The following is a 14082-nucleotide window of genomic DNA, read 5'->3' on the forward strand; positions in this document are numbered from 1 at the left end:
TGGGAGCGATTTTTCGCTTTTCAGGACATTTGGTACTGCCTTGAGAAAAGGTTCTAAAAGGACAGTAGGCTATTCAAACTCGATACTGCTTGAACTGACGGAACAGGGACTCTGTCAAGATCATTGTCAATTCTTTTAATACAAATTATTAGTGGAAAAATACACTTATCAAGCTTTTAAACTGAACAACGTTGCTTGAAACTTTGGTAAAATTCTAAACTGCAGCAGTCCTCAAACTCTTGCTGCTGAACAATTTTGCCATTTTTACTCTGATGCCTGCCTAAGCCAACTTCTCTTCAAGGGCTTTGATTCGCTTTTCTTGCTCCTCCACCTGTAATTTTAGCTGTTTCACCAGGTCCATTACGTCCTTCAAAATCAAATAAGCTTGAATTATTATTTTACAATTAACCGGAAATATGGGGGAATACCAACATTTGAGATTGGTGCACAGTGTCTGCGCAGGGAATCACCTGAAAATGGGTAGTTTATTTCAAGTCATAAATTGAGAACTGATTAAATTAGATGGATACAGAAGATCCCACAGTCTATGTAGAAAGGGACATTATGACAAAACTTCGTAGTACATGATATTCCCACCTGTTTTCTTGACAATGGATTGATTGTGGAGACAGCCAAGTGCTTAGGGCTGGGTGCCGGACTTGAAATGTTGCAGGTTCAAGTCCCACTCTGACCACTAAGCTGGAGCTGTTTCTCGTCAAACCCTAGTTCAGTTCCTCAGTCATGCCTGTACGTAGCCAACTGGTCTGCCTTCCGCCAGCTGGGATTCTTAAGCCTTTTATGTTTATTAGAAATATTTGTTTCTTTCAGTTTACATGGCATGCCTGAGAATTGGCTAGGTGTAACTTGGTGTAACTACGTGCATAGACCATTATAAACATTTTACATTTTAACATCTTTGGGGAGAAACTGGATGTTTGATCCCCCTTTTACAGTGGCAAGGTACTTACTGGCTCATCATCCTCGGCCTTCTTGGGCACTTTCTTGCCAATAGCAGCTAATCCTTTCTTTGGCTTTGATGTTTTGGAGGCAGCCCCATCCCCTCCTGGCTTGAGTGAGATCAATTTGGGATCAGCATCTTTGCCTTCTAGCCACTCAGCAGCAGAAAGAGAGGGTTCATCACCCTGAGTGTCTGGAAACAAGTCAGACTGGAAGAGTTCTGACTGAAAAACAAAAGGGCATAGGAGTCTTAACTGTGTGAGACAAAAACACTTTGATTTGATTCTGGCAGGTCAATTGTGTACTGACTGATCACAATAAAGTTCAGGCATGTGAGCAAACCTCAAAACCACAAACCAAATGACCGTTGCTGTGTGCTGTTTGCCATTTACTTTTCTCACACCTTATTGGCTTTTTCCTCGCTACACAATAACATTCCAAAAATTGTATCTGCTGTTCATGGTTTTCTAGGTTTCACAGTGAGTGAAATCCAGGACAACGTAAAATAGGGTTCTAGGGATTCAAAGTAGCCAAAGAATGATTTGTAGTAGTCGGCGCTAACATACAGACATCCCCACCATAAAAAGGAACACATGATTTCAGTTTTAATAAATGGTTGTAACACCTTATGAAGCATTATCACCCTGGAAATTCACTTAACTGCACGTCATAAACATTGTAAATTATGTCAGTTTGGTTGTCACAATGAGAAAGGCATTTTTAATTGATGTACACGTCACATAATACTTCATCATGTAGGAACCAGTGAAACCAATAAGACAGTGGAAACTGCAGTGGCCTAATAGTTACTGTGCTGACCTCCAGATTGATTGGATGTCTGAGGTCAATTTGTTGTGTTCTAGGGTAAGACTGGACTGACATCTCACCAAGAGGGGGAGAAGAAATACTCCTAAACATGTCATGCTATGGAAACCACAGATACACACTGGCAAGTTGGGCCACTAAGCTTAAACATAGACTTTTGAGCTGTAACCTAAAATTGTAAAGCTCAATAGAGTTAAAAGATGGAATATAAAGCACTCGCCCCATAACATTTTTAACTTGTTGCAGACATCCAGCACTCTGGGGCCAAACGGCTCTGAAAACGGTCATCAATGTATCGCAAATTTTGGTTATTTCAGCATAACTTCAAATGTAGTAAATATCTTGTCGCGAAACTTGGCAAGTGAATAGAGGACAAATGACCATTTTTTTTGACAACAAAATTGACAGCAAATATCAAATTATGACGTCACCGTTAATGACGTCATGCAATAACCTTGATTAAAGTTTTTAAAGTCCAATTTTTTTACTTCTTTAGAAAGAGCACAGCAAGAGTAGTTAAAAGCTGAAAACGATTTGTCAATATTTCAAAAATTAAAGGAGATATGACATTTTAAATTTTAGAGAATGCTCAGCCCAAAAATGGTGACCCCCCTTGATAAATATTTTCAAATTGAAGGTGTGTTTTCCTGTTAGCAATCTCACTTATGTTGCATATTGACTGTACTATATGAGTAGAACAGGTGTAATCCAAAAAAATACCCACCAATGATTTTCCTGCCCTTCTAATCACCTCAAAACATATTTGTGACGTCATTAGAAGTGACATCACAAATTATTCAAACGACAAAAACTTGTTTAGGAGGCCAAGACTAAAAAATCTAAAATGATACGATTTTTTGCAGCACTAAGTACTCTATTTTACCAAATTCTCAGAGTTCCTCAAAGAAAACTGAAGAAAAAAAATTAAGGGGACTGATTTTAGAGGAACAGTATGGTTCCGGAGGGGAAAACTGAAATTTCTTTAAATTGCTATAACTCGAGAAATATTTGTCATAGCGAGGAACGGTGTTCAATATAATAGTCCCCTAGTCATGCTCTTTTAAGTGATTATATTTGGTGGTTTGAAATTAGAAAACTTGTATGACACATTTTTGTGACGTCATCAAATATGGCATCACAATATGACATTTTGACATTTTGTTACACTTGAAATAATCAAGACAACGATCCAGGCAGTGTGCAAGGTTTGGTATAAAAATATGCAAAGGGTGCAAACTTGCCCTAAATGACCAATTTTAACACCATTTGGCCCCGGTGTGCAGTGCTACTTACCTTTCGTGGCACTTTGAAACTGATAGGTTCGCAAAACCCTTTAGCAACAAGCTTGAAGCATTTTGCGACCTCACAGACCATAACATCACAACCCCGTTTTGGCATGAAACAGGCACCTCGCTGAGGTACATTGGAGCTGTAGTTTGTTAGCCAATGGCAGTGGGGTGGTTCAGGATCCAACTCGTAGTACCTGATGATGCTGTCACCCTATTCAACAAAACATCATCACATTATTGTGCTTTTCTGATAATATTTCTAAGCAAAGGTTTTGTATAGCACAAACAAGTAAAAATTAGCTATAAGAAAGAACAACATTTTGGTGACATCGTGACACCATTTTCAAGTTCAAATGCAAAAAGATAAACTGTCAGAAAATTCGCTCAAGATTAACATACTTCGTAATTACATATGCAATGTCACCCAAATAGTTTTGCTTGACACCATCTCTTAATGTCCAGTCGGACTCAATTCAAGCAAAACTATGTGTGACATTGCACATTAATTAAGAAGTATGATAATCTTGGGCGAATTTTCTGACAGTTTATTGTTTTGCATTTGAACTTGATAATGGTGTCACGATGTCACCGAAACCTTGTTCTTTCTCATCGCTAATTTTTACTTGTTTCTGATAATAAGCAGTGAAATTCCATTTTCACATCAAAAAAACAAATTGTGCTTACAGTTTACTTTCCCAGATACAGGTACCTGATCCCTGAGGAATTGTTTAAATTAACCACATGAAAATAAAGGTCATCTTACTATATCCATCGACTTTGCATGTGGTTCTTCTAAAGAACAGACTAACATTCTAAAAGGAGTAAGAAGAATCACTAGTATGCATGCCCATATAAATATGTAAAGTACAGTACATTGTACTGTTTATTTTACTGTGTTCACTGGAACATTTGGCATCTATTCTTACTATGCTGGCCAGCCTAAGGTCCTGGAGGTATATATTACCCATAGTCTGGAACCATCAATTCAGAGGTACTTTTTTTTCAAAAAAAATAATAAATGAAAAATGTCATCAGATATCCTGTTAAGAAGTTGGCAAACTTGAGGCCATTATGGAATGATGCAAAGTTCTCTGTGATTTTTCAGCCTTGACTCAAACATCAAATTTAATAATCCAACTTGAATTTAATCTGACAGGGTGAGAGTGAGAATGACTTCCATTGTGCAGTAATCTTACCTTGCCATATAAGTAAATCATTTTTGTGTCAGCATCATAATGAATAAAGAGGACTGCATTAGACTGGTCAATCTCCTCAAGGGCCAGATTTTCCAGAGTGTCCTGTTGCAGAAAAACAGAATTGTACCAAATCTCAGTGATCCATCTACCTGCACGTCCCGCATCTCAGACTCATAATTTTCCAAAGAGACGCCCAAATTTAGTCCCAGATGTGTCCAATGGACGCAAAAAAAATACCTTCTCTCTATTACGATCATGACTTGATGACTTTTCTTCTCTATTTATGAAAAATTTCAAAATGTGTATCAAAGTAAGCAGCGTGTGATCGTAAAGCGAACACTATTGCATTCTGGTCATTACAGGCTCAATTTTCATGATCAGAAGTGTAGGTTTTTTTTATTCTACACGTGTGCTTTCTGTCTCTTCCTGCTTGCTTTCGTAAGGCAGACATTGTTATTCAAATTAAATGCCACTGAAGAAAAAACTTAAGTCCCTGGAGGGGCAACACAGCTCTCATTTGCACAACAGCCCTAAGCGAGTCAACATCAAGAACAAGAAGCAGCAACTGCAATAGAGAAGAATGATGTGAAAGCAGACAATGAAGAATCGGCACAAACGAAATCTGCAAAATCTAAGGAACGAAGATTTTTTGAACTGTGGCTCAAAACATATTCGTGGCTGGTGTACGAGAAAAATGGAAATTATATGTATTGTAAAGTCTGCTCAGAGGCTAGGAAATCGAACAGAATGAGTAAGGGAGCCAAGTGCCTAAATTTTTAAAACACTACGCTAAATTGGCCTGCTGGTCTCCTCGAACACCAGAAGATGGCCCTCGAAGGTCAAAAAAGTAACTAATAAAATACAAAGCTCATTTAATTGTATGTGTTATTCATAGGTACAACTCATATAATGTTGAGAGTGGGACTCACACTCCTGTTTGTGGGACTCATGGGTTTTGGGCTGTGCGAGTCCCTGGACTCACTACTGCCTTTTTCTAGATGGATCACTGAATCTCTAACATTTAATACAAGTGTCAATGTTGGTGATGTAGATCTAGATAAGTGTGACCTGATGATACCTTGCATTTATCAACTCACATCTCATATGTTTTATCTTGTGTAGATCTCGCTTTTTCTATCTTTCATATTAGTTAGAAAGAAAAAAATTACTTTAATTTCCAGCATGTTCACTTTACTTAACATCTTGACTATGTCAGCCATCAAGTGGACCTCTTGTGGGAACACTGTGAATTATGGTGCCCAGGATAGGGTAAGAAAGAGCAAAAAAGCAGGGGGAGGAAAAAGGGGAGAAAAAGTATTTTCTAAAAACCAAGGAACAAATACAGTATCCAGTAGCAATGGTGAAAGAGCCTGGCCCTATCAAGGAGAAGTACACAGAGCAGTTCAAATTTCCTACCCAGCCCTCCCCTGCCCCTGTTCCAATAACACAAGGTGTCCAAAACAGTGTTACTAACTTTACCAAACAAAATTTGTCAACCTCAAGCTAAATGTGTAACTACAGTAACGTTTTTCTGGAAACCAAACTAACCGCTTTCCAAATTGCATATTGTCGGGAACTCATCTTTGAGAATCCAGCAGTAAACAAGTAACCAAATTCACTGCAAAATGCTACTCTCTGTGGCTTGGCTCCTTCATGACCATTTGCTTCCTGCAAAGAACCAAAAAAACACACTTAAAAAAACAACATTCATAAAAAGAAATCCCCCCACTTAGCTAAGCTATAACCCCATAGTTGTCACATTGAGTTCAGAGACATAATGAAAGTGATGTAGGAGGTTGCAAAAAAGGCTACTGCTCTGTCTTGCAAATCTGAAGGGTCAGTGAAATGAACGGTTACACTCAATGTGACATGTCAACCGAGAAGTGACATCTGCCAAACTGTAAGTGTTTATTATAGTGATCAAAGATCACAGAAATTGAGTATGAACAAATGCTTTTTTAAGAAATCAAATGTTTTCTGATGATATGGAGACCTTTAAATAATTCATTTACAAGTGAAGTAGGGGACTTTTGAAAGTAGGTGGTAACTGGGTTTTCTTCTGATCGAGGAGAAAAGTTAATTTCATAGGGTAACCTCCTATAATTTTTTATTCAATTGCCATTAACACTTAATATTTCTTTTACTGTCAACACTTATTTACAAAAAAATCAAATGATTTTAAGGGATTTTTAGGTCTTTTATCATCCATATTGTAGAGCAGTTCAAATATACCATGTCCCTGATATGCTTTGTGCACACCCTAATTTATCTTATCTAATTTATTTCATATTAGAGACTTTTATGCGTAGAACAAATCGAGTGCAAGAACTGAGAAGATGTTTCGTTGACACTACATGACATATAATGTGTTGTTCATAAAATATCCATACCCCTTCCACAGAGGGTGTCTAGGTTTGAATCCCCAATCCCTCTGAAAATTTCGGTTTTGTTCTTTCCTTTACAATTTTTGGCTTCTAAGAACCCCAATTCTATTGGAATTTCCAATAATGGTCCTTAGGGTAGGTATGGATATTTTCTGGAGCCACACAATGTGACTCATGGCAAATCAAAGACATGGAATATGATCAAGGAATTGATGATGGTTTAACTCCAAAATTGGGTTTAAACATTCCAAAGTGAACTTCAACATAACACAGACAAGCCAAGGGAGAAAGGAAATTTATCACACAATGGTTTTTAAAAAGATCCATCTCTTATCTGGAACAATACCTCATTTTGTTTATGACATAGTATTAATAAGCAACCTCATATTGCATTTCCCTAGTATGATTAACTAGATACAAGCACCAGACTGTGCTCCATGAAGCAGCCTACAGTTTGCATAAATTCTGGATTGCCTTCACAGAAAACAACCTATTTTGATTGCCCTCCATTACAAAATACTGCATTCCAGCTAAAGAAAAATTACTCCACTTTGGATCACTACAGTTGGTCCCTAATTCAAACTCAAAACCATTTCCCTTGCATTTGCCCCTCAGTCACTTACCATCAGCTATTTCAAACTCCCACTATTTCGAACAATTTTTCATTTCCCCTGAGAGTTTTAAATAACGGGGTTCAACTGTATGATAAAGGCAAAAGCACTAAGTTCTACTCACACAAACAACCTCTCCCTTCCGCACATCGATTGTCCTTATCTTCTTGTCTTTGCATGTGGTGGCAATAAGACTTCCATTGGTATTCCATGAGACGCTATAAATGATATCTGGGTGACAGTCAATTTCTTTGGCTGCCTCTCCAGTTTCTAAATTCCAGATAACAATCAGTGGGTCAGTGCTGGCACTAAGCAGGATATTAGATGCCACAGGATGCCACAGAACTTGGTGGACTTTTCTTTGATGGCTATCCGATAGAGTTAACAGAGGTTCTGTTATAGTCTCTTTACCCAGTCCCTCATCAGGAATTTGCCAGATTTTCACAGTGGTGTCCTCTGAGGATGATGCTATCAAGTTGTCATCGAAAGGGTTCCAGGCTATATCCAAGACATCTTGTGTATGTCCACCCACTCTTCCATGCTCAGGATCTAAACGACCAACCTGAAAGACAAGAAGGAGAAGTCAATTATTTTCTTGCACTACAAGCAGACAATATATGGATACATTTTAGAAACAGAAAACATGTACCATGTTTGTATCGAGTTATAGAAACACAGTTTTAAACCAAAGAGCGCACTTATTTGCTTTGGGTTATTTTCTAAACATGTATGGTGGTTGAATTGACCACAGTTGACCATACTATTGTTCTACGAGTTATAGAGGCTACATATATATAAATAAGTACAATGGTTTGTTTTATGATGAGCAGATCCTCTTCATATTACATAAGCAGCCTTCTCAAAATGTTTCTGAGGAGGAGGCTATATTAAAGTTGGAGGCGGTTTGGTTGCTGAAGGCAACCTTTCGAGCGCCCATAGGGTGCGAGCATGTGGGGGGGTCCAGGGGCATTCCCCCCCCCCCCCCCTGGGAAATTCTTGAAATTTAGATGCTCAATGGTGTGATTTGGTGCAATCTGGGGGACCTGAAGGGTGAGAATTATATCTCATTTTTACCAACTTGATTTACTATCATTTGCAATAACATGTCAAAAGATATCTTTCATTCACAAATTATTCCAGGTTTGTCAAGATAAGATGGCAAAACATTTAAACTTTGAATTAATGTGATTGATATTGTACTGTCAATAATTATAGAAATTAACCCATAAGCTGTTCAGGAACAATGGTAAATACTTCATATAATAATAACAGGCTATAGTTTGTATATCAACAACTATAATATGTACATTGGCTGTCATAGCTAATTAGGTTACATAACTAATCGTGTCATAAAGCGTCCAAATTTCCAAAACAATAATTGTCATCAAATAATCAAATATCTCAGCTTTCTAGAAATCAGTGTCAGATTCAAATGCACTGTCATAATAATCACTGTCTGGCAGTACAGGTGAGATGTCTAACAGAGTTGACACTTCCTCAACTTCATGCTCAATTTCTTGAATGGCATTTTCCTCAACCATATCTGTCTGGACCGAAACATCAGCCACCTCCTTTGGATTGTTTACTGGAAGAGGAGCTTCTGTGGCAGTGTGAAGTGGACCTTGCCTTCTTGGGAGCTTCTTTCTGTTCTTTTGTCCAGCCACGACTGAACAGCTCAGGTCACAAGAGACACCATCTTTGAACTGCCCAATGCTGGCCCATTGATCTTTACATGAAGCATTTCCTCAAGCATGTCATTTTGGAGATGGCTTCTACATCGGTTCTTTACAATTTTGAGAGCACTTGCACCTCCTTCAGGCCATGCATTGCTCACTGGCAGGGTGATTGCAGTTTCTGCTATGAGGAGGAGCTCTCCAAAAAAGGGTTGATACTCGGACTTTCATAAGCTGACTCAGAAACCACTGTGTGCTGGTGGTACTGCTTTTTTCCGTCTTGATTTCAATGGGAATGTTGGGCTTGATGTTGTCATTGATGTTAAATTTCATTTGATGCCACTCTGCAAATAGTTTGCTACTTCTGGTCTTCTGGGAAGCATCACCATCACCCCAGTAAAAGTGCTGAGCAAGAGTAGAAATATCCCTGTTCCCATAGACATCGAAACCCAACTCACTGCTTTCTGGCACAGCCAAAGGGTCGAAAATCTTGAGTCCTGCAAGTAGAGGAGAACTGCTAGCAAATCGAGCTTCAACATTTGCAACCATACTGGTGATATATTGCTCCTGTAAGCGGTGCAGCTGTTGTTGCTGTGCAATAGACACCTTGAGATCGTCGCAGATGTTGGTATATGAATCAAGAGCTTCTAAAAACTTCTGCACTGGAGAGCTGGTTTCCAGTAGCTCCTCAAGACTGGCTTTGGTTGCATTAATCAGGGGAACAATTTGAGAGAAGGCCACTGATCCACCTTGAAATGCCTTTGACAGATTGGACAGGACTGGCAGGACATCTTTCAAAATGAAGAGCACTCCAATGAATTTTCCCTCTTTCAGCCTCTTGAGCAGGCCATGAGCTGTAGCACAGCCACCTTCCTCCAAAGCTTGAAGGGTATGAAGGACAGCCTCGTATTCTTGATACAGGGCAGCAACAGACTTGTCAAAACTCAACCACCTTGTGGAACAAGCCTTCTTCATGCTCTTTACAAGGATCTGCTTACTCTTCTCTTTTAGCTCTAAGCTGCATTTCTTGATGTTAATTTGCATCTTCAACAGAACTGCTAGGCGTTTTGGTGAGTTCTCAAAATATGTCCAGAGTTCACACAGTGTGTTCTCCACTCACTTGATGTAGGCAATCTCCTTGTTAGTATCAGTGCGAGCTAAGGCCAATTTGCGACAAATACAGTGAACATTGATAATGACTGGGTTTAGCTCTTTAAGCTGTGCTGCTACACCATTATTTTTGCCAATCATCACTGCAGCCCCACCTGTTGCAAGGCCATTCAGATTTTTAAGACTTAAACCACACTGCTGTACCAACTCATCCTTGATAAGGGATGTCAGGGCATCAGCGTTAGCACTTGAAAATTCCTCTAGGATGTTTTGCACTGACAGAAATGCAATTTCCATGGAAGATGTGACAGGGCTTACAAACTGGATGAATGTAAGCATTTGAGATTGGACACAGATGTTGGTTACCTCATCCACCATGAGTCCATAACTTTGGACCTGCTGCACACTGATAACTATTTCTTCCTTGACTGTTTCTCCCAAGATGAGGAAGATTTCTCCCATTGATCCTTCAGAACTGTGGTTGAAGTACTTGAGTTGATTCACGTCTTTGGCAATTTCTCTTCTTTCCACCACTTCTTTGTGGAATACAGACATGTGCTGTAAGAGCTCTTGACTGGCTACTTTACGATGCCGATCAGAACCACAATGTACCTTAAGGGCGTCATACTTTAATCTCATACTTGCTGTTTGAGTGAAGGCTGATTCTTCTTTATTTTGCACTGTTTTTAGTGCATGCTTCTTGCATAATAGGCAGAACATCCCTTCACTCTCTACAAAACAAAGGCAACGATTTTCCTTCTCTTGGTGCCAAGTATGAATGTACTTCTTCTTCTGTTGCTGAAGTCTTGCTATCTCTTCCTCTCTTAAGCTACTGCACAGTTTGGAAGGACATGTGTAATAGCTGTGCACAACTTTGTCAGTACCAAAGAACTGACCTATTAGATCTTGACATTCTTTTGCACTCAAGAGAACTTGAACAAGAAGGTTGTTAGGCCACCGATTTAGCTTGGGTGGATGAGCTTGGTGTAGAACTACAGGACATCTGATGAAGGGTGGAAACTGGTGAATCATCTCCCATGCCTGTCCTGCTTTCTACTTCCTGGGTGGTGGAAGCACCTGCAGTAACATTATTGCCATCCCTTCTTTGTTCATTGCCTTTGACCAGATTAATGTATATTTTCATTGAAATTGTGTCTTTTTCTTTCTTGTCTTTATAGTAATTAAATGGCCGTGAAATGTGGAGCATGGATTGAATGTGATTAAAAAAATCATCATTGAAATATATTACTTCCAGTTATCAATGAGTTATTTGTTGCCAGGATATAAATTGCAGAGATTGCCATCATTTGCAAATTCATGCAGACGCAATTTTCAACACAGGTTACGGCTCTTCCTCAGCTAACCAAGATTTGTATTACTGTATTTTTTCTCTAAATCCTCAACTATTGTATTGCCACATGGCCTCTATTTCACGGTCATTTTAACACATTGTTTGAGGGTCCAGGAAATTACACTGAAGACTGTTTAGTCGTGTGCACGTCACCCAACCTGTTTTTTACCGGTGAAACCTTTTGCAAGGTTTCAGGAATTTAGAAACAATAAAACCCTTTTAAGATATCTTGAAACCACTTTTTACGTGTTATATCAATATCGTGTTACGCGATACTGTTCATTCTAATTAAATTATAACAGCTGTTTAAATTTGTTTGCAATACTTTTGACTCTTTGGTTCACGACTTCACGTGAGTGTCTTAAGAAGTTGCTCTTTTTATTTTCCAAACTTGTTATTTACATTGTGTTAATGTTTTAAAGGATTATTTCAGTGTTTGAACAAGTGGAGTTTCATTTATAAATCCACCGAGAAACGCAAATCCAGGCGGTCAAATCAACAAAGCAATCTTTCTGAGACAGTGTCGCACCGCAATTCCCACAAGTTTAATCAAGCGGAAAATTCAGCAAAGCGTGAATTTCAAAAAAGAGAGACTAAAAACAAAAATAAACGCTTCGCCTAGCCTTTTGTAAAGTCCAGATACCATTTGCTGTTTGTGTTAAAGATGGCTCTGATTATGTTAAGATATATAGTGTATATTTTAACATTTTTAACGACCATTTCTATTTTATACAACTAATTTATTCATTCGCTGCCACCAGCATGTGCAAAATCGACGCAAAAGATTGCTGTATTATTCTACTGAAAGAAGTACTTACCATCCTTCCTTTGCTCTTTGGCAAAGTAGGAAGTTATCCCTGAACCGGGTGTGGGTTTTCGTTTTCAATTCTCTGCCATAAGTTTTTAACGCTTTAAAATACTCTCCTCCCATTGCACGACACAACTGTAAATGACACAGTAAAACCCAGATAAATTACTTTCTGATTGTGAGCAGTCCTTGACGTGAAATTGACATGGTTTTATCTGATTCGATGAATATTTCTGCTTTCTTTATCGAAGATTGAAGAAAGATCAGAATGTTTGTGTTTAAAATAACGGATGCACGCTAAACAAGCGCTTTTAACCCTTTTGAATAATGTTCAGGGACTTTCCTTTCAGGTTTAACAGTTCTTTCCATTTTCTTTTTTCTTTTTTCTTTTCCTCTTGTTGTTAGTAAAAATAATTCATTTTCTGACGGCAAGGAGACAGTCAAATTCCCAGAGGAGGCAGTTCGTTGAGCCAGCTGCTGGCCCATTTTGAGAAGGCTGCATAAGTACACTGTCAGTCATATCTAAGCATCAAAACATCACTTGAAACATTATTTCAATCGGTACCAAAAATTGCAAGTTTCCTTATCAATCATTTGCAGTTTGACAGACCCTTACACAAGCTCTTATGACCAGAAAGAGAGAAAAAAAGAATTCCCAGAACAAAGGAACCTCACATTCCTATTCCTTTGATCCTGCTCTGGTAATTTCTGGCATTTTTAGTTGGTTTCTCAGAAAATTTCTGTCTTCACAAAGCCTTTTTTAAAGAACAAAATTATATACAAATGGATGAAATAAATAAGAGAACAAATTCTCAAGTTTTTGAAAGAGTAACATCATTTCTACCACAACTAATGACACAATTTAAGAAAGGAATTGACTGTCAACTGAATGACGACTAATGTGCAAAAAAAACCTAACTAAGCAAGTCAACAGTGCTTTTTGGTCTATAAAATGACTACATCAATTTCTTTGCACTTGTTAAATTTTTGAATGACTAATCCGTATTGAATTGAAGGGCATGCATCTGGAAGCTAAGTCAGCTGTCCAGCCCCACTGCCCAATGGAAATTTCCTGGGCCTTTTGATCCCTCCCACCCCTACCCCCCAACACAACCCCTCCATTGTGGTGGAGCTATGTATATTTTCTGGGACCACACAATATAAAGTACCCTAGAAATGGAATATTGGTAGTTGCAGTAACTACATGTAAACACATTTCAGTGTTAGTTTCGTATGCATGCCAATCTAGGGATACATAAGTGATATCCGGTATCAACTTGAGAATACCTGTCATATAAGCTCACTTATATTTACACGTTTCCTCCCACTTTCGTAACTTCGTTCCCGTCGGTTACAATTTCATTTGTACAAATCATTGAATTGTCTCAGTAAACTGCCAGGTGAAGCTAACTTGTAGAAGACAAATACAAACTTGTCTTGCTTTAGGTTTCTCATCTATGCTAATTTACCAGCAAGTTTAAAGCATGTAATTAAAAGAGCATCCTACCTCGTCGAGTCTCAAGACAAGGAAGGCACCACCGCCAGCCGATGCTAATATAATAGCAACAAATTTAGGATTGACTGCACAGAACGGCGATTCAACTGCATTTCTTGAAACCTGAAATCCCTCATAACAATGATCCTTCTTTGCTGCTGTTCCAAATACATGCCGGAACTTTGATTGCCTCACGAATTTGGCCATATCTGCTTGTGTACAGTGACTTCTATGAATACTCTGAGGTTTCTTGCACCTTTGCTGGTCTCCAAAGACAGAGAAACCTACAAAATATTCAGAAGGCAGCACCAACGTACCGAGCGAAACAAAGCAGAAGGAAATAGGAAATAGTGAGTTTGCGAGGAGGGGCTAAAGTCACGTGA

The 14082-nt window shown here is 38.7% G+C and overlaps 3 protein-coding genes across 3 annotated transcripts; all 3 read right to left on the reverse strand.

Annotated features, from left to right (window-relative positions):
- Positions 1–114: 114 nt before the first annotated feature.
- On the reverse strand, positions 115–14057 carry LOC110060078 (coronin-1C-A-like). Its single transcript, XM_020766834.2, has 7 exons — positions 13712–14057; positions 7387–7824; positions 5816–5935; positions 4268–4369; positions 3076–3282; positions 969–1181; positions 115–367 (listed from the first exon to the last, which is right to left on the reverse strand). The coding sequence occupies exons 1-7, from the start codon at positions 13904–13906 to the stop codon at positions 281–283; spliced, it is 1362 nt and encodes a 453-aa protein (XP_020622493.1). The 5' UTR covers positions 13907–14057; the 3' UTR covers positions 115–280.
- LOC110060080 (uncharacterized) lies at positions 9054–9979 on the reverse strand. The gene has a single exon (XM_020766838.2). It carries the CDS (start codon positions 9977–9979, stop codon positions 9077–9079), a length of 903 nt encoding a protein of 300 aa, XP_020622497.1. The 3' UTR covers positions 9054–9076.
- Positions 10052–13119, reverse strand: LOC110060079 (uncharacterized). Its single transcript, XM_020766837.2, has one exon. It carries the CDS (start codon positions 11075–11077, stop codon positions 10052–10054), a length of 1026 nt encoding a protein of 341 aa, XP_020622496.1. The 5' UTR covers positions 11078–13119.
- Positions 14058–14082: the final 25 nt, after the last annotated feature.

This window comes from Orbicella faveolata, unplaced genomic scaffold, assembly GCF_042242905.1.
Source record: "Orbicella faveolata isolate gen_17 unplaced genomic scaffold, um_ofav_v1 contig_47, whole genome shotgun sequence".
Taxonomy (NCBI): domain Eukaryota; kingdom Metazoa; phylum Cnidaria; class Anthozoa; order Scleractinia; family Merulinidae; genus Orbicella; species Orbicella faveolata.